General features: G+C 45.3%; 1 protein-coding gene across 1 annotated transcript; it reads left to right on the forward strand.

Moving 5' to 3' along the window:
* The first annotated feature begins 16,062 nt into the window (after positions 1–16,062).
* LOC125556031 lies at positions 16,063–16,881 on the forward strand. Its single transcript, XM_048718832.1, has one exon. It carries the CDS (start codon positions 16,146–16,148, stop codon positions 16,653–16,655), a length of 510 nt encoding a protein of 169 aa, XP_048574789.1. The 5' UTR covers positions 16,063–16,145; the 3' UTR covers positions 16,656–16,881.
* Positions 16,882–21,994: the final 5,113 nt, after the last annotated feature.

The raw sequence follows: 21,994 nt of genomic DNA on the forward strand, positions 1-21,994 counted from the left end.
GGATCTCAAGGTATAACACAAAACACGAACAAGTTTGTGTTGAACGGAAGGCAATCGAGTGGTCGATGATAACACAAATCATCGAGGGCAAGGATGGTATTTCTCATCAGGAATTCAATTGATATCCTTGAGGAGCTCGAAATGTTGATGATGATCATGACAATTTCTGTCGAGAGGTTTCATGGAGATGTAATCGGTCGGCGATGACATCAAGTCAAACGAATGATGAAGCGAAAGGTTATTGGAACCATGAGTGCGACACAAACTTGATATCAAGTTTGTTGTTTGAGGTGAAACAATAAGACAAGGAAGATCGACGTAAGCTTAGCCCATCGTCGAAATTGTGCTCCGGAAAGAAGGACCAGGTAGCACAGTTAAAATTTGGCACGATAATGATATAGCCGAGTAGGCTCGGAATGACGTGATCGAGTTCAGACTCGTAAGTAATGAAGGTTACCAAGAGTTGTTGAATCATAGTGCGGACTCAATTCAGTTGTCGGTGTCCTTGAGGGGTTCTAACAACTGAGAACCCGTTGGAAAAATGGAATCGGCAAGAATATTAGTTGATGAAGCACTCATAAGAAGTTATGTATCCCGTGGTATCCTCGAGATACCAGGGGGTAATACTCGACGACAGATCAAAGTAGAGGTTGGACTGGGGTATTGCTCTGCAGAAGACAAGTGCTTAAACTTGCACGAGAAACGGTACCTAAAAGAGAACATGGTCGAAACCACGATTGCAAAAGGCCAGATCCCAGATATAATATGAACTTATACCAAGGGAGTAATTAATTTAAGAGAAGCTTTAACGATAAGATCTACATCGTGTCCATGGGCATGAACACAAAGTTCAAGGTCGACTCCCACTTCTTCAATGCATAACCTTACATTTACCTCCCCTTTTCGAAGTTGTAGTGTTGAAAAGTTATCTGACGAAGCGTCAGCAGGGTATAACCCGCATAAATTTCGAGGTCACACAAATTAAGGAAGGCATAGGTTCAACCCGTCAGGGTATCATGGAAACATATACCACAAGCTTTGAGAGTAAATATTACCAGCTCGAAAGCAGAGCATGGTTGGCAAAAGGAGAGGATACAAATTACCAAAGGCATTATGTATCGGAGAAAGAACTCACAAGGTGATTAATTATGAAGGACATTGTCGGATAATAATCCAACAGTGGATATGGTGATCCACAATGGAGCTGATGTGAGTATCGATACCCAATCAGAGGAAGAAAGAATGCAAATGCATCTTTTTACATAACATCTGAATAATTCAACGTTTAAATAACAAAGGAATTATGATTTTCAAGTCAAGGGATTAGGAGCAAACGCTCTGATCAAGGACGGACAAGTTGAATAGACTTAGGGGTACAATCGATGGCAATCTGATTGGCGAGGACCAGCTCACGTTTTAAATGACATCTGAGCTGGAAGGATGAATTCTATGATCTGAGTGAGGATTGCGAGAATTCGCAACATATTGAGTCAATGGACTCAAAATGATATTGACAAAGGTTGCCAATAAGATTACTATACTTATGGGATTAACCATAATGCAAGCAAGCAAGAATTTCAGGAGCAATAGGTTGCTCAGGATTTTCGGAAGACCGAATGGTAATTCGAAGAATTTTGTGAACTGCATGAATATCTGGGGATGAGCGGATACTCGATAAATGCGAGTAATTATCCGTAGTGGTATGCATGTGGCAAAGAACTGCAAGGCAGTAGGCACAAAGTATTCTCGGGGTATCTTATAATAACAAGATCGACTGGGAATAAAAGTAAGCACCTCAGGTCTAAATACTTATCCATAGGGATATTTCGGTGGTAGGGAATTGCAAAAGCAATGGCATAAGGTTTCGGGAGAACATCGGAGGGTATTGTCAGAATCTTCTGTTGAAGCAGTCGATCATCTGTAATGAAGGGGCTCTTCGGCAGGAAGTGGTAACGAGAACCTAGAGTTAGATTTTAGCAAAATCATTTAACCCGAGTAGGAGAGAGTCAGAATCCCAGAGTATAGACGAGGAATAAAAGATCCTAATACCACCCAATGGCGTGGGCCCGTAAGGCGCACAGCCATGTTAGTAAAAGTTTTGTAATGACTAGACTCAACTTCGGCCAAGGAGTGTGGAAGGGGAATTCCTACAGGCAGTTGGCTCTGATACCAACTTGTGACGCCCCCGATTCAATCGTACACTAATCATACACGCAAACGTGTACGATCAAGATCAGGGACTCACGGGAAGATATCACAACACAACTCTACAAATAAAATAAGTCATACAAGCATCATATTACAAGCCAGGGGCCTCGAGGGCTCGAATACAAGAGCTCGATCATAGACGAGTCAGCGGAAGCAACAATATCTGAGTACAGACATAAGTTAAACACGTTGCCATAAGATGGCTAGCACAAACTGGGATACAGATCGAAGGAGGCGCAGGCCTCCTGCCTGGGATCCTCCTAACTACTCCTGGTCGTCGTCAGCGGGCAGCACGTAGTAGTAGGCAACTCCGGTGTAGTAGGAGTCGTCGTCGAAGGTGGCGTCTGGTTCCTGGGCTCCAACATCTGGTTGCGACAACCAGGTAGAAGGGATAGGGGGGAAAGAGGGAGAAAGCAACCGTGAGTACTCATCCAAAGTACTCGCAAGCAAGGAGCTATACTACATATGTATGCATTGGTATCAACTGGAATAAGGCTATTATATGTGGACTGAACTGCAGAAAGCCGGGATAAGGGGGGATAGCTAGTCCTTTCGAAGACTACGCTTCTGGCAGCCTCCGTCTTGCAGCATATAGAAGAGAGTGGACTGAAGTCCTCCAAGTAGCATCGCATAGCATAATCCTAACCGATGATCCTCCCCTCGTCGCCCTGTGAGAGAGCGACCACCGGTTGTATCTGGCACTTGGAAGGGTGTATTTTATTAAGTATCCGGTTCTAGTTGTCATAAGGTCAAGGTACAACTCCAAGTCGTCCTGTTACCGAAGATCACGGCTATTCGAATAGATTAACTTCCCTGCAGGGGTGCACCACATAACCCAACACGCTCGATCCCATTTGGCCGGACACACTTTCCTGGGTCATGCCCGGCCTCGGAAGATCAACACGTCGCAGCCCCACCTAGACCAACAGAGAGGTCAGCACGCCGGTCTAAACCTAAGCGCCCAGGGGTCTGGGCCCATCGCCCTTAGCACACCTGCACGTTGCGTGGGCGGCCGGAAGCAGACCTAGCCTAGTAGGCGTTCCAGTCCAATCCAGCGTGCGCCGCTCCGTTGCTGATGTCACGAAGGCTTCGGCTGATACCACGACGTCGAGTGCCCATAACTGTCCCCGCGTAGATGGTTAGTGCGTATAAGCCAGTGGCCAGACTCAGATCAAATACCAAGATCTCGTTAAACGTGTTAAGTATCCGCGAACACCGACCAGGGCCAGGCCCACCTCTCTCCTAGGTGGTCTCAACCTGCCCTGTCGCTCCGCCTCAAAGTAACAGTCGGGGGCCGTCGGGAACCCAGGCCCACCTCTACCGGGATGGAGCCACCTGCTCCTTCAGCCCCCATCTCCGAACAGTATCACAGGTAAGGTAACTGTGTAAAGTATATTGTATATGCCCGTGGTCACCTCCCGAAGTGATCACGGCCTAGTAGTATAGCATGGCAGACGGACAAGAGTGTAGGGCCACTGATGGAACACTAGCATCCTATACTAAGCAGTAGGATAGCAGGTAATGGTAACAACAGTAGTAGCAAGGATAGGCTATGCATCAGGATAGGAATAACGGAAAGCAGTAACATGCTACACTACTCTAATGCAAGCAGTATAGAGAAGAGTAGGCGATATCTGGTGATCAAAGGGGGGGCTTGCCTGGTTGCTCTGGCAAGAGAGAGGGGTCGTCAACACCGTAGTCGTACTGGGTAGCAGCGGCGTCGGTCTCGGTGTCTAGCGAGAGAAGAGGGGGAAGAAACAATAAATATAATGCAAGCATATGCATAGTGATGCATGACATGACAAGTAACGGCGTTAGAGGTGCCCTAACGCGGTAGTAGGTGATACCGGTGAAGGGGGGAAACATCCGGGAAAGTATCCCCGGTGTTTCGCGTTTTCGGACAGATGAAACGGAGGGGAAAAGTTGTGTGTTCGCTATGCTAGGGATGTGTGGTGGATAAACGGGCTGCGTATCCGAATTCGTCTCGTCGTTCTGAGCAACTTTCATGTACAAAGTTTTTTCATCCGAGCTACGGTTTATTTTATATTAATTATTAAAGATTTAAATCATTTTTAGGACTAACAGAATTAATTAATTTAGGAAATACAATTATGACGTCAGCATGATGTCAGCATGATGTCAGCGGTCAACTCTGACCGTTGACCAGTCAACTGGTGGGTGGGGCCCGCCGGTCATTGACTGTTATCTCATTATCAGAATTAATTAGCCTAATTAGGTTTAGGTTAGCTAAACAGAATTAATTAAGTTAATTAATTATCCTAATTAATTAATTATTATAATTTTCTAATTCCTCTTTTTTTAAAGGGGCATGGGGCCCATATGTCATAGGCTCATAGTAATTAAATAGGGCTAATTAGATTTAACTAAATGATTAGGTTAATCTAATCCGATTTAATTAATTCTCTAATTAATTAATTAAAATTTTAATTATTATATTTATTATTTATTTTTATAGTTCTTCTTTTTTTGTTCTCAGGTGGGCCCCCTCTGTCATTGCCCCAAAGGGGCATAGCGGGCTAACGGGCGCGGTTCTAGGGCGCGGTTGCGGGGCGGAGCCAGGCGCTGGGCGCTGCGGGCGCCCGACCCTGGAGAGGGCCGAGCGGGCGCGGGTCGGCAGCGCGGGTAGCGGAAGGGAAGCGGAGCTGCGGGCGCGCGCGCCGCGACGGGCAAGTGGCGGGCGCGGCACGGCATCAGCAGCGCCAGCAACGGGCGGAGGCGGGGTGGCCAGCAGCGGCGCCAGCAGTAGGCAGCATCGCGGTGGCGGACGCCAGGAGCAGAGCTCCGGCAGGTGCTAGGAGGAAGGCGCCGGCAAGCGACGGGGAGGTGCGGTGAGGCATTCAACGGCCTGGGTGGTAGGCAACGGGTAACGGGGGCGGCAGGCGCGACGAGGGCGCGGTAGCGAGCGACAGCAGGCCGCGGGTGGAGCATCACGGTCGGGCACGGTCGGGGCGTGCAGGGGGAGCAGCGGCAGCACGACAACAAGCGGCCGAGGCAGACAGGCACGGCGGCGCGGACGCGAGGCGTCCTGGTCAGGGGGGAGAAGAGGGGAGGCGGAGGCTGATGGCCTCACTAGCGTTGCAGGTGCACGGGTCAGCGAGGCTCGATGGAGCTCGTCGAGGAGGAGGATGGGGACGAAGCGCGGCGATGTAGACGTGGAGGAAGTCCGGCGGGGAGGTCCGGGCGACGAGGTGGCCGCGACGGCGGTGCTGCCGCAGGCACGGCGCTCGGGGCCGGCCATGGCAAGGAGGAGGCAAGGTAGGCCAAATCCTCAACGGGGCCTCGAGGATCCTTCCATCTCCGGTGGCGAGGCAACGGCACGAGGACGGCAGGAGGACCTGCGGGGCGGAGGCGGCGGTCCGTGGCGATGGGGTCGATCCCGATCCAATCTGGATCGGGAGGGGGGAAGGTGGCGACATGGGGGGGAGGGGGGGGTGTGGGGGGGGGTTAGGGTTTGGGGTAGTGGGGTAAGTAGGCCACGCGGGGGTAGACGGGCCGGCCGGCTGGGCCAAGGCCCAGTTGGGCCACGGGGGTTTTCCCCCATGTTTTATTTATCTTTTGTTTGTTTTGTTTTCTATTTTTCTTTTAGTTTTTTTATACATTGTTTCGCATTAAGTAGAGCCATCAATTGATTTTTGTAAAAAGTGTAACTTGCCTCATAACTCAAATTGCATTGAGTGGCACTCCACAAAAAGTTTTACTCCAGAATAAATTAGTTTAATATTTTATAAAAATACAAAAGGCGTTTTATTAATTGTTTTGCTGTTGTTTTATCTACTTAGAGTATTTAAACATTTTATGAAAGTGTGGTTCCTCCACCGTAGTTACTTCTGCACCATTGGGCACAACCCGAACATTTTAGTTTTAAAGTTTGAAAATTTTGATGTTTGCCTTTTATTAAATTTTGAATTTGAATTGGTTTTTGAACTAACGCGGGATTATCAACAATAACTGCGGTGACGTGGCATCATTAACGGGGGATTACTGTAGCCTAATTACCCGGGCATCACACACCAACTATTGCTTCTACAACTATCGCTACCGCTTAGTGATAAAGTAAAGCAACTATAGGGCGATTGCATTGCATACAATAAAGCGACAACCATATGGCTCCTGCCAGTTTCTGATAACTCTGTTACAAAACATGATCATCTCATAAAATAAATATAGCATCATGTCTTGACCATATCACATCACAACATGCCCTGCAAAAACAAGTTAGACGTCCTCTACTTTGTTGTTGCAAGTTTTACGCGGCTGCTACGGGCTGAGCAAGAACCGTTCTTACCTACGCATCAAAACCACAATGATAGTTCGTCAAGTTAGTGCTCTTTTAACCTTCTCAAGGACCGGGTGTAGCCACACTCGATTAAACTAAAGTTGGAGAAACTGGCACCCGCCAGGCACCTGTGTGCAAAGCACGTCGGTAGAACCAGTCTCGCGTAAGCATGCGCGTAATGTCAGTCCAGGCCGCTTCATCCAACAATACCGCCGAACCAAAGTATGACATGCTGGTAAGCAGTATGACTTGTATCGCCCACAACTCACTTGTGTTCTACTCGTGCATATAACATCTACGCAATAACCTGGCTCGGATGCCACTGTTGGGGAACATAGTAATTTCAAAAAAAATCATACGCGAACGCAAGATCATGGTGATGCATAGCAACGAGATGGGAGAGTGTCGTCCACGTACCCTCGTAGACCGTTAAGCGGAAGCATTATGACAACGCGATTGATGTAGTCGTACGTCTTCAAGATCGACCGATCCTCAGTACCGAACGTACGACACCTCCGCGTTCAGCACACGTGCAGCTCGGTGACGTCCCACGAACTCACGATCCAGTAGAGCTCGGGGAAGAGTTTCGTCAGCACGACGGCGTGGTGACGATGTTGATGAAGCTACCATTGCAGGGCTTCGCCTAAGCACCGCTATAGTATGACCAAGGTGGATTATGGTGGAGGGGGGCGCCGCACACGGCTGGGAGAGATCAATGATCAACTTGTGTGTCTAGAGGTGCCCCCTGCCCCCGTATATAAAGGAGCAAGGGGGAGGCCGGCCGTCCCTAGAGGGCGCGCCAGGAGGAGGAATCCTCCTCCTAGTAGGAGTAGGATTCCCCTCTTTCCTACTCCCACTAGGAGGGGGAAAGGAAGGGGGAGAAGGAGAAGGAAAGGGGGCGCCCCCCTCCTACTCCAATTCGGACCAGAAGGGGAGGGGGCGCGCGGCCTGCCCTGGCCGGCCCCTCTCTCTCTCCACTAGGGCCCAACAAGGCCCATTAACCCTCGGGGGGTTCCGGTAACCCCTCCGGCACTCCGGTAAAATCCCAATTTCACCCAGAACTCTTCTGATGTCCAAATGTAGGCTTCCAATATATCAATCTTTATGTCTCGACTATTTTGAGACTCCTCGTCATGTCCGTGATCATATCCGGGACTCCGAACTACCTTCGGTACATCAAAACATATAAACTCATAATAGTGATCGTCACAGAACTTTAAGCGTGCGAACCCTACGGGTTCGAGAACTATGTAGACATGACCGAGACATGTCTCGGGTCAATAACCAATAGCGGAACTTGGATGCTCATATTGGTTCCTACATATTCTACGAAGATCTTTATCGGTCGAACCGCATAATAATATACGTTGTTCCCTTTGTCATCGGTATGTTACTTGCCCGAGATTCAATCGTCGGCATCCCAATACCTAGCTCAATCTCGTTACCTATAAGTCTCTTTACTCATTCTGTAATGCAACATCCTGCAACTAACTCATTAGTCACATTGCTTGCAAGGCTTATAGTGATGTGCATTACCGAGAGGGCCCAGAGATACCTCTCCGACAATCGGAGTGACAAATCCTATTCTTGATCTATGCCAACTCCACGAACACCATCGGAGACACCTGTAGAGCACCTTTATAATCACCCAGTTATGTTGTGATGTTTGGTAGCACACAAAGTGTTCCTCCGGTATTCGGGAGTTGCATAATCTCATAGTCATAGGAACATATATAAGTCATGAAGAAAGCAATAGCAGTAAACTTAAACGACCAAGTGCTAAGCTAACGAAATGGGTCAAGTCAATCACATCATTCTCCTAATGATGTGATCCCGTTGATCAAATAACAACTCATGTCTATGGCTAGGAAACTTAACCATCTTTGATCAATGAGCTAGTCAAGTAGAGGCATACTAGTGACACTATGTTTTTTTATGTATTCACACATGTATTATGTTTCCGGTTAATACAATTCTAGCATGAATAATAAACATTTATCATGAAATAAGTAAATAAATAATAACTTTATTATTGCCTCTAGGGCATATTTCCTTCACGTTAAGCATGAACATTATATCTGGATCTTGTTTGATGCAAGACGGTTATTCATTTAAATCAGAGAATAATGGTTGTTCTATTTATATGAGTAATATCTTTTATGGTCATGCACCCTTGATGAGTGGTCTATTTTTACTTAACCTTGATAGTAGTGATACACATATTCATAGTATTGAAGCCAAAAGATATAAGTTTAATAATGATAGTGCAACTTATTTGTGGCACTGTCGTTTAGGTCATATTGGTGTAAAGCGCATGAAGAAACTCCATGCTGATGGGCTTTTGGAATCACTTGATGCTTGCGAACCATGCCTCATGGTCAAGATGACTAAGACTCCGTTCTTCAGAACAATGGAATGAGCAAAAGATTTATTGGAAATAATACATAGTGATGTATGCGGTCCGATGAGTGTTGATGCTCGTGGCGGGTATCGTTATTTTCTGACCTTCACAGATGATTTGAGCAGATGTGGGTATATCTACTTGATGAAACATAAGTCTGAAACATTTGAAAAGTTCAAAGAATTTCAGAGTGAAGTGGAAAGTCATCGTAACAAGAAAATTAAGTTTCTATGATCTGATCGTGGAGGTGAATATTTGAGTTATGATTTTGGTCTTCATTTGAAACAATGCGGAATAGTTTCACAACTCATGCCACCTGGAACACCACAGCGTAATGGTGTGTCCGAACGTCATAACTGCACTTTATTAGATATGGTGCGATCTATGATGTCTCTTACTGATTTACCGCTATTGTTTTGGGGTATGCTTTAGAGAGGGCTGCACTCACGTTAAATAGGGCACCATCGAAATCCGTTGAGTCGACACCATATGAACTATGGTTTGGCAAGAAACCCTAGTTGTCGTTTCTTAAAGTTGGGGCTGCGATGCTTATGTGAAAAAGCTTCAACCTAATAAGCTCGAACCCAAATCGGAGAAATGTGTCTTCATAGGATACCCAAAGGAGACTGTTGGGTACACCTTCTATCACAGATCCGAAGGCAAGATATTCGTTGCTAAGAATGGATCCTTTCTAGAGAAGGAGTTTCTCTCGAAAGAAGTGAGTGGGAGGAAAGTAAAAATTGATGAGGTAATTATACTTGCTCCATTATTGGAAAGTAGTTCATCACAGAAATCAGTTCCAGTGATTCCTACACCAATTAGTGAGGAAGCTAATGATGATGATCATGAAACTTCTGATCAAGTTACTACCGAACCTCGTAGGTCAACCAGAGTAAGATCCGCACCAGAGTGGTACGGTAATCCTGTTCTGGAGGTCATGTTAGTTGACCATGATGAACCTACGAACTATGAGGAAGCGATGATGATCCCAGATTCTGTGAAATGGCTTGAGGCCATGAAATCTGAGATGGGATCCATGTATGAGAACAAAGTGTGGACTTTGGTTGACTTGTCCAAGGATCCGCAAGCCATAGAGAATAAATGGATCTTCAAGAAGAAGACTGACGCTGACGGTAATATTATTGTCTACAAAGCTTGACTTGTTACGAAAGGTTTTCGACAAGTTCAAGGAGTTGACTACGATGAGACCTTCTCACCCGTAGTGATTCTTAAGTCCGTCTGAATCATGTTAGCAATTGCCGCATTTTATGATTATGAAATTTGGCAAATGGATGTCAAAACTGCATTCCTTAACGGATATCTTAAAGAAGAGTTGTATATGATGCAACCAGAAGGTTTTGTCGATCCAAAAGGTGCTAACAAAGTGTGTAAGCTCCAGCGATCCATTTATGGACTGGTGCAAGCATCTCGGAGTTGGAATATATGCTTTGATAGTGTGATCAAAGCATATGGTTTTATACAGACTTTTGGAGAAGCCTGTATTTACAAGAAAGTGAGTGGGAGCTCTGTAGCCTTTCTGATATTATATGTGGATGGCATATTATTGATCGGAAATGATACTGAATTTCTGAATAGCATAAAAGGATACTTGAATAAGAATTTTTCAATGAAAGACCTCGGTGAAGCTGCTTATATATTGGGCATCAAGATCTATAGAGATAGATCAAGATGCTTAATTGGACTTTCACAAAGCACATACCTTGATAAAGTTTTGAAGAAGTTCAAAATGGATCAAGCAAAGAAAGGGTTCTTGCCTGTGTTACAAGGTGGGAAGTTGAATCAGACTCAATGCCCGACCACTACACAAGATAGAGAGTAAATGAAAGTCATTCCCTATGCTTCAGCCATAGGTTCTAACATGTATGCAATGTTGTGTACCAGACCTGATGTGTGCCTTGCTATTAGTTTAGCAGGGAGGTACCAAAGTAATCTCGGGGTGGATCACTGGACAGTGGTCATGAACATCCTGAAATACCTAAAAAGGACTAAGGATATGTTTCTCGTTTATGAAGGTGACAAAGAGCTCATCATAAACGGTTACGTCGATGCAAGCTTTGACACTGATCCGGATGACTCTAAGTCACAAACTGGATACATATTTTTATTGAATGGTGGAGCTGTCAGTTGATGCAGTTCTAAGCAAAGCATCGTGGCGGGATCTACGTGTGAAGCAGAATACATAGCTGCTTCGGAAGCAGCAAAGGAAGGAGTTCATATCCGATCTTGGTGTCATACCTAGTGCATCGGGTCCAATGAAAATCTTTTGTGACAATACTGGTGCAATTGCCTTGGCAAAGGAATCCAGATTTCACAAGAGAACCAAACACATCAAGAGATGCTTCAATTCCATCCGCGATCAAGTCAAGGAGGGAGACATAGAGATTTGCAAGATACATACAGATGTGAATGTTGCAGACCCGTTAACTAAGCCTCTCTCACGAGCAAAACATGATCAGCACCAAGACTCCATGGGTGTTAGAATCATTACAATGTAATCTAGATTATTGACTCTAGTGCAAGTGGGAGACTGAAGGAAATATGCCCTAGAGGCAATAATAAAGTTGTTATTTATATTTCCTTATATCATGATAAATGTTTATTATTCATGCTAGAATTGTATTAACCGGAAACTTAGTACATGTGTGAATACATAGACAAACAAAGTGTCACTAGTATGCCTCTACTTGACTAGCTCGTTAATCAAAGATGGTTAAGTTTCCTAGCCATAGACATGAGTTGTCATTTGATGAACGGGATCAAATCATTAGAGAATGATGTGATTGACTTGACCCATCCTTTAGCTTAGCACTATGATCGTTTAGTTTATTGCTATTGCTTTCTCCATAACTTATACATGTTCCTATGACAATGAGATTATGCAACTCCCGAATACCGGAGGAACACTTAGTGTGCTATCAAACGTCACAACGTAACTGGGTGATTATAAAGATGCTCTACAGGTGTCTCCAATGGTGTTTGTTGAGTTGGCATAGATCGAGATTAGGATTTGTCACTCCGATTGTCGAAGAGGTATCTCTGGGCCCTCTCGGTAGTGCACATCACTATAAGACTTGCAAACAATGTGACTAATGAGTTAGTTGCGGGATGTTGCATTATGGAACGAGTAAAGAGACTTGTCGGTAACGAGATTGAACTAGGTATGATGATACCGACGATCGAATCTCGGACAAATAACATACTGATGACAAAGGGAACTACGTATGTTGTTATGCGGTTTGACCGATAAAGATCTTTGTAGAATATGTAGGAACCAATATGAGCATCCAGGTTCCGCTATTGGTTATTGACCGGAGATGAGTCTCGGTCATGTCTACATAGTCCTCGAACCCGTAGGGTCCGCATGCATAACGTTCGATGACGATCGGTATTACGAGTTTATGTGTTTTGATGTACCAAAGGTAGTTCGGAGTCCCGGATGTGATTGCGGACATGACAAGGACTCTCGAAATGGTCAAGACATGAAGATTGATATATTGGAAGGTGATGTTCGGACACCGGAAAGGTTTCGAATGAGTTCGGGCATATACCGGAGTACCGGGGAGTTACCGGAACCCCCGGGGGCTAAATCGGCCTACATGGGCTTTAGTGGGAGAGAGAGGAGGCGGCCAAGAGGTGGGGGCGCCCCCCCCCCCAAGCCCAATCCGAATTGGGAGGGGGACCGGCCCCCATTTCCTTCCTCTCCTCTTCCCTTTCCTCTCCCCTCCTATTAGGACTAGGGAAGGGGGAAACCTACTCCTAGTAGGAGTAGGAATCCCCCCTTGGGGCGCACCATGAAGGGCCGGCCGTCCCCCTCCTCCCCTCCTTTATATACGGGGGGCACCCCATAGACACACAAGTTGACAATTGTTTTAGCCATGTGCGGTGCCCCCCTCCACAGATACACACCTCGGTCATACCATCGTAGTGCTTAGGCGAAGCCCTACGCCGGTAACTTCATCATCACCGTCAACACGTCGTCATGCTGACGAAACTCTCCCTCGGCCTCAACTGGATCAAGAGTACGAGGGACGTCACCGAGCTGAACGTGTGCAGATCGCGGAGGTGCCGTGCGTTCGGTACTTGATCGGTTGGATCGCGAAGACGTTCGACTACATCAACCGTGTTTCTTAACGCCTCCGCTTTCGGTCTACGAGGATACGTAGACATACTCTCCGCTCTCGTTGCTATGCATCCTTAGATAGATCTTACGTGATCGTAGGAATTTTTTTGAAATACTGTGTTCCCCAACACAAACACCTAACTAGTTTATTTCGTTTCGCTCACCCGCCACCCCCCTCGCCGCCAGCTATTTCTACCTAGAAACACCGTCACAACTGTCCCGTCAGTCCAACCGCGACCCCGCTGCCTATCCCCGCCACCAGCCACCGCCGCTCGCCCGCCTCCTTCACCGGCGATTTGTGCCCGAAAACGCTATCGTGGGAAACGCTGTCGCCGCCCGTCCGTCCACCCGTGACCCTGTGGCCTATCCCCAACACAAGTCGCGCCACCCTAGCCGCCGATGACTCGCCGATTTGAGTCTGCCCCGCCAATGACCGCGTGACCGATATGGAGGTTCGCCGGAACTCTGGCGGCCGTAATGGACATAGCCGCCTCCCCTGGTAGCCGACGCCCGCCGCCGGAGCTAGTAGGATAGTCGCGCGAGCACTACAACCCCCCCCCCCCCCCCCCCCCCCCCCCCCCCCCCCCCCGCCCCCCAGCCGGCAGTTTTCTCGGGAGTTGCGTCACCGTGAGCGAAGTCCTCCGGCAGTTGCACAAACGTCCAGAGGCTGTTGAAGCAGCCACCCCTACCCCAGACGGGCTTTGTGCTGCCCATCAACGCTCCGACCCGCCGTCGGTCAGTTTCTTCCACCTCGCACGCAATGTCTTCGACAAATTATTTGTTGGAGTAGAAGGTTTACATCACCAAATATACATCATCTGTTGGAGTAGAAGGTTTACATCATCAAATATATATCATGTGTTGGAGTTGGCCTCTTTTTTGAAGATGTAAAAATCACTTTTTGATTATGTAAATGATACAACACCCGTTATACATCTCCCAATCTACTGCAAATGCTCTTACAAGTTAGCTCTCCGTGTTAGCCAAGCACATTTGTCAGCTGGACTAGCTGCCGTCATCCCTTTTGTTGCGTAAGGTATGTATTTCGACTCCACGCGCCCGCATTTATTTTTCATGAAATTTTACATCGGACGCCTTTGAGTGGGCCGGCCCATTTGCGATTATTGGACGCACGCAGACATCAGCTCTCCTAAAACATTGGGCTTGGGATCCGCCTTGCGGAGGGAGGATACTGGAAGCCCACATTCGGCCTCAGACTGGCTAAGCCGCCTGGGACCTCCTCCTATAGCCCGCTCTCTGCGGCAAAGAGCCGCCGTTTCACACAAGCAACTCAACGGCTGGGCCGATAGACGACCCGCTACTACCAGTCCAGCTAGCTGTCTTGTCTGAGCATATTGTTGCGTCAACGCTAAAGAACCAATACTGCGCAGATCCAAATTATTTTAGGATTTTCGAAAGCATTTTTTCTTCAAAAAACGGAATCTTCTATGACAAGCAACACTTTTCAAATTTCTGAACAAATTTTAAAAAAACATTTTCGAAAACCAGAATGTTTTTAGAAAATCATCAAGATTTCTTGAAACGGGAACATTTTTCCAAATTCCAAAACAAAGTTGGAGACGCGAACATATTTTGAAATTCCTGAACAATATTTGAAAACACGAACATTTTTTGAAACTTGTGAACAATATATGAAACTGAGAAAATTTTTGCAACTCCGAAAAATAAAAAATAAAAAAAAGTTCCAAAATAAAATTTGGAGACGCCACACTTTCCAAATTTCTGAACAAAGTTTTTACAAAATATTTTTTCTAAAAAAATAAAAAAAATTAGAAAACATGAAGATTTCATGAAACAAGAACATTTTTCCAAATTCGAGAACAAAATTTGGAGACGCGAACATATTTAGAAACTCTTGAACAATATTTGAAAACACAAACATTTTTTTAAACTTGTGAACAATTTATGAAACTGAGAAAACTTTTAAAACTCCTAAAAAATAAAAAAAAGTTCGAAAATAAAATTTGGAGATGCCACACTTTCCAAATTTCTGAACAATTTTTTTTAAAAAAAATACATTTTCGAGAACAAGATTTTTTTTAGAAAACATGAAGATTTCATGAAACAGGAACATCTTTCCAAATTCCAAAACAAAATTTGGAGACGCGAACATAATTTGAAACTCCTGAACAAAATTTGAAAACACGAACATTTTTTAAAACTTGTGAACAATTTATGAAACTGAGACATGTGAAACTCAGGAAAAAAATAAAATCAGGAAAAATTCAAAAACAAAATTTGGAGACGCAACAGTTTCAAAATTTCTGAACAGATTTTTAAAAATAGTTTTTTTTAAACAGAAATATTTAGAAAATCATGAAAATATCTTGAAAATGGGAATATTTTTCCAAATTCCAAAACAAAATTTGGACATGCGAACATATTTTGAAACTGTTGAACAAAATTTGAAAACACGATCATTTTTTAAAACTTGTGAACAATTTATGAAAATGAGATATTTTCTAAAACTCCGAAAAAATAAAACATGAACATTTTTTGCTATTTTCAAAAAAAATTTGAAAATGGTAAAAAGAATTAACACCGGAATAGTTTCTGTGAAGTTGTGAAAATTTTGAAGAAAAACATTAGCAACAATTTTGGAAAACAAGAACATCTTTTGAAAATCCCGACCATTTTTTGAATTTGTGAATAATTTTTGAAAAGGACCATTTGTTGAATTTTCGAATGTATTTTAAAAGCAAGAACAATTTTCGAACATGAACTTTGTTTAAGAAGATAAAATAACTTTGAAAAATAAAAATAAAAAAATAAACAGGAACGAAAAAAGAAAAGAAAAAGAAACCAAAACAGAAAAACAAAAAAGAAACAGTAAAACCGGTAAAAGAGATAAAAAAACCGGTTCAGGGAACATTCTAGAAGGTTCCCAAAACCGGCTGGAGTAGGTGCACTGTGTACGCGAAAGTGGGCCGGCCCATCGCGTCGCCGCTCGGTCGCTCGCCTGTGTGAAGCGCCGGCAGTTTGACGCAGAGAGCGTCAAATAGGAAATTCCAAGCCGCCTAGCCCAGCGCAGCGATTTCTGGAGTCCTCCAGCCAGCGCACGTGCCGTGCACGAAAAAATGGCCGAGGAGGGTAGGCACATCGCCGCCGGTGACCCCATCCGGCCGCCGCGGCTGGAGGATGCCGGCCTGGAGGACTGCGCTCTCCCGCCGGAATCCATCGCCGAGGCTTTCTCCCTTGCGGCGTTGGCCGTCTCCTCCCGCCTCCCCAACCTCTCCCTCTCCGACGACGAGGACGAGGACGAGGGAGGTGACCCGCTCGCGCCTCGTGGAGGCTGCGTGGAGGACGCGGGACCCACCCGCGGGGCCATTCCCGACGCCCTTGTTGGCGCAGGGGGCGGCAGCGAGGGCGGCGCCGACGAGGTCGTGGTCGTCGGCGGTGGTGGCGGAGGAGGCGGCGACGAGGTGGTAGTCGTCGGGCGCGGAGACGAGGAAGATAGGGTTGTTGTGGTCGGAGAAGAGCTGGGGCAGGAGAAGCGTTGCGGCAAGGGAACCAGAGAAGGAGAGCGCCGGAAGGAGGAGGAGGAGGAGATGGTGGAGAAGGCCATCTTGCTGGAAGATTTTGCGTGAGCTTTGTGAGCTTTTCCTTTAGCCTGATAAGATATTTCCCTTCCTTGTTTGTTTGACTTGTAATGTAGTGAATCTCCCTATGAGGAAGGCAAGAGTGAATTTATCTCAGATGTAGTGTTTAATTTTAAGATCATTACTAATGTGGTGTTTGATTTTAAGATCAGATGACAGTATGTTAGTCTCCAATGGCAAGCTACTTAGCATCAATGGTATTCGATTTAGTGCACTGCTGATGATTGTTGCTGTTTTCCTGTTCGATTGTTCAAAGAAGTTAGTGACAAGCTGCGAATGCACCTGACATTATTGGTTGTTGTAAAGGGAAATGATGCAAATGTGATTGTGTGTCTGATATATAATGTGTCTTAGTAGGGCTTGCAAACAGAGAAATGTTAGAAGAAACCACTGGATCTGACATGGCACCAAATCTTTCTATGGAAAAATGTTTGGTGCAGAAACCTTCCTCCATAAATTTATGAAGTGGGAAAATAATACAAGGCATCACTCGTAAAAATGAATAGAACAGAGCAGACTTTTTATTGATCATGAACATGATTTGTACTTTTTCAACTGGAACTGAAATTGGATTACTGATAAACTAACACCATTGCAGTACACAGTACTACTCTCATGAGGGAATTTAGTGAAAGCTTTTCTGTAAAATAATTAGATGTGCTCAGGTCACTAGCAGGTTAGACTTTTTTTTTGGTGTGTGGAAATAGCAGGTTAGACTGGTTAGTGTGCTGATATCCCGGCCTATCAGACAATTGTTGTGTCAAAGTGAATGGAAGCCTTGAAAGGATGTATGAGTATGTTATATGGCCGGTTTAGCTAGGCCCAGCCGCCGACGCGCCCGATCATCGCCCCGTCCCACTCCATCCTTCCCCTACAACCTCCGGAGCAGATCCTTGTTCAATAGCTGAGTAACTAGTTAAATAGCTTGAAGGATTTTTCATCGTATAACATGGTCAAAGATAGTCACTGAGTCATTTCATTTCATTGTTGTGCCTATATCTTTGCAGCCCTGCAGGTAGCTTCCATGCTTAATCGTCTTATCTACAGCACAAGATGAACTCAATGGTTCAAGTAATGATAAAAGATTTCAGCTAAGTCATCTAACAATCTGCTTAACAAAGATTTTTTTTTTCAACTAGCGCTTTTGATTGGCCAGTCACCCTTCCTGGTAGGATTACTGCAAAAAGGATATGATAGCCTGTTTCTCAAAAATCGATATATAAATTTTGATTGGGTCAGAGATTCACAGAACTACCATTATTTGCAATTGTTAATATGTTTGAGATATAATCATATAGCATGTGTCCATCTAGTCCTGTTTATGAGGTTTATCAGCTTTGTATTTCCATGTGCTTCAGTATTCCAACTTCCAAGTTAAGTCCTTGACCTGATTACTGGTGACCAACTCGCGTTAAGTGGGAATGAGCGATTCATTTATGTGATCTCAAGTGCTTAATGCATCAGTGATGCCAGATGTTTGGAGAGGTGCTTAACAGAAGATACCTATCTTTTCTTGCCATCTAGGACAGCTGCTAAGTAACTAATTTTGTAGCATTGACGCTTGTGGGCACTAGTGTTTAACAGGTATTTGGGTGTGTAACTACCTCTAACTAATAGAAAATTCAACTACCGAAGCACCTATGCTTCTTACTTGGGTAAATGATGATGTGGTTATACTGCCCTTCTGTAGCACCCTGTAGAAGAATGTTTAATTGTGGATATCCTGATGGCTCCAATTTTTTTGTGTAGTATTAATTCATCTGGTCGTACAAAACACTGGATATTCTTCATACCATGCTTATAATGTGTTTCTTATCTTACTGATATAAAAAGAAAGAAAGAAAAATTGGACAAGATCAAATCTGTTCTTACCTGAAATGAATGTATGTGGCTGTCACAGTCTCACAGAGCCCCTCACCTTCCACATAGCAGCAGTGCTGATATGTGGATTGTGGATATGGATATTAGGTGCCTAACATGAGCTGATATATGCATTGTCGATATGGGTAAGGTGCTTAAGATGAGCTAATTGGTTACTGGGGATTTCCTTGTTCCATGAACTGAAACTCTGAGAGCACCATGCAAGGGGTGCTGGCCTGCTGGGAACATTTCAGACCTCTTAGCCTCCAATTTATCGACAACATATAGTTAGACCATGTGAAGTGAAGCTTTTGCCTCGTTGTGGACAGTATCCACTGCAGTCACGGGGAGAACCGACGCTTCTAATTTGGATTTTGGGAAACCACCGAGACTACAAACAGAATCTCTACCTTGTTGGCAGGCTTACAAGCGCAAGAAGTTGCTCGTTGATCTTTCTTGCATCGAAATGCCCAAAAACATTGCTCTCAGGTGCTTATCAGAAGATAGTGGAGCTAGGACTGTGCAGAGAAATGAGGCAGACATCAGTACATCACTGTAGCTGCTTTGATCAATCTGTGCACCATGTCCACCGCAGGCCTAGCGTGGAGCATCATTGACAGGGATCACGGGTGGTATTGCCTACTAATGAGGCCAAGAAGCTCAGCTTAAGTCATGCTGATGTGCAGTCTGCATTATTGTCCTTGCTTTCCAGGTGTTCAACTGCAATCGGTTTTGGCTGATGCTCCTGCTACAGGGTGAGGTACATGCTGGCCTATGTGCACACAAGACATTTTCATCACCATTAGGGGTTTGAATCTGTGCTTCTTAAGATACTAGTGTGTTTATTTACATGCACTGGAGTGAGCATGGTCTGTTCATGGCTAATGTGGATAGCATCGTCACTCACGGGTGGTGGAGAACCGGAGAAGGAAATGCAGTGTCTTGCCATCCTGGAACAGTTGCGAGTTGTAGGCTTGTAGCCATCATTCTTGCGAAGTTTTGTCTGATGTGGGGTGGTCTTGTCATCTCAATCTGCAAGGGCAGGTGAACAAAGATAATCGATAGGTCGAAAATCTGGTAGGGAAATGTTGCACAGTTTGTGGTGCAAAATTTTGGTACGCATCTCCTGAAGCTTTTCCTTGCAGGCATGTTTCTCGTGCTCCATTCTTGACGGTGACAGGAAGGGAGCAGGCATCCAAGACACTCAAAATCCTGGAGAGATAATGCAATGCCATGGCCAGCACAAAAGGCAGGCGATGAAGAAGAAAAGGTATATAATATTCCGAGTGCCATGGACAAAAGCATGCTTATGAATGATTCTGCATCCTGGAAAGATGATCTCTGCACTGCATGTGATAATTATGCCAGTGTAGTGTATGGTGGTGGTAAGTTAACCCTACAAGGAGCACTCCCAAGATCGGATCCAGTCCACCATCAGGCTTGATCAAAGTATGCCATCTTTCATTCTTCCAGATTCAAAATTTAAAAAGCTGTAGTACTGATACCCATGCATGCATGTGCCGTTGCAGCTCTGGTCATGCTGTTGCATCATTCATGGCGGGTTTAGCGGCTGGAGTGGAGATCTAAGTTCATTCCAAACGAAAACCGAAGACCATGCGTGTACCGTAATACGGCTGCCTAGTTGCTGCCGTGCTGCCCTTTTAATAATGGAGATGCCAGATCCCTGGCCTGTGCTTATTTTTTACTACGCACTACATGATGTGCATGTCCCTTTCCAGAAAAGTGAGATGATTGATCGGGGTTTGCTTGTTCTGGGGATAAGGATTCATGATTTCCTGGGTCAACACGCAAAAGTGTGAAATCCTTGATAGCAACTTTATGTTTCACTTGAAATTCACATGTTTCAGACCTCTTTGAGCATCCATCCACTGGTTATCTGATCTGCAGGACACCATATTGATTGGGCAGACGCGTAGTACGTGGGGCAGCTCTCCAGCATGGAGCTGACTCACTCTTTTGTCTTGCAGCAGCCACGATCTTCTCTGGAGCACTTCTACTGCGTGTGGTTACGGTCTGAACAGAGTCAGTGGCGGCGCCAGGGGTCTTCCCTGGACTTCCATGGAATACCAAAGAAATGCTAATCCATTGGTATACTGCTGCTACCTTGCTGTATATTTGTTGTTATATTGCCATAAAATTGCACAAATGAATACCAATGAATACCAAGGAAGAAATTCCTGGCGCCGCCACTGAACAGAGTCCTCTTTTTTCGTGCTTCGAGTATGGAAAAAATGTCAGATTTGTCAATTCTGGCGGTCTTGTTGCAAAATAAATGCATTTTTGTATTGCTGTGAACACCCACGACGGGGTGTGCTCATTGAGTCATTGGTAAGACAATCTTGTGAATTTTACTGCTCGTAGCACACATTGCTCTCCTCACGCATTACACCTTCATGTTCTCTGTGGCTGGATCGGATCTCGCATTCAATGAACTCTGAATTTTCTGCACAAGGCGTGTAATAAATGGAGATGACCGTGAGAAGTGGCTGAGCAACTGAGACAGACAGACAGATACAGGTATAGTTTCTTACTATTTGCCAGAACTGTCTTGATGATTACTTGCTCCAGGTTCAGGTTCCAGCCGGTAGCACTTGCCTTTCTCGCGCCGTCTCACGTGCTTGTAGCATGTGATTTTTACCTCTTGCAGATCGGGATGCGCACCGGATCGGTATCTCATCAGTGGAATGAAAACTCTGCGTCCGGATCCCAGCGATCGAGATTCGCCCCATCTGGACCGTCCATCTAATTCCCTTGATCTGATGTGCAGACGCTAGCATGATAAAGCTCTGCCGGGAACCTCCGCTTAATTCCCTTGTCTCTGTAGCTCCGCATGTGATGTACTAGTACGGGTGATTTGACAGGGACTCACATGGTCCGGCCGCAGAGATCTTGTGATCCTCCTGTCGCTCAGTTCAGTCAGTTGGCCTCACTCCGGCTCTGCCGGTGGTTGTTGTGGGCGAGAAGCCTCGAACTGTGGATTTTTTTTCAGCTTTCTTCTTTATGGGAATGATTATAAATTCTACGGCTGCTATGTTTTTGGCGCTTTGAGTAAACGGTGTTTCCATAAGTATTACTCCCTCCGTTTTGAATTACTTGTTGCAGGTATGGATATGTGTAAATGTATCTTAGTTCTAGATATATCCATTTCTGCGACGAGTAATATGGAACAGAGGGAATAGATCTGTTGTTTTGCCAATCAAATCCTTTTTATCTTAGCGGTGCTGCGGATTTGGCGTGGATGCAGATGTTGGCCTCGCATGGCAAGGGCCCCCTCGTGTTAGTCCGCTGGCAGTAGGGTCCTGCCTGCAAAATCGGAAGGAACAGGCACAAGCCGGTGACGGTGATGCTGCCATGCTGGAGTGGGTGATGGACAAGCTGTCAAACAACCTACAGAATTTGACAAAACTGCCGAGCACCGCGGTGCAATCTTGTCCGTGTCTCTAGGA

The sequence above is a fragment of the Triticum urartu genome, chromosome 5, assembly GCF_003073215.2.
Source record: "Triticum urartu cultivar G1812 chromosome 5, Tu2.1, whole genome shotgun sequence".
Lineage (NCBI taxonomy): Eukaryota > Viridiplantae > Streptophyta > Magnoliopsida > Poales > Poaceae > Triticum > Triticum urartu.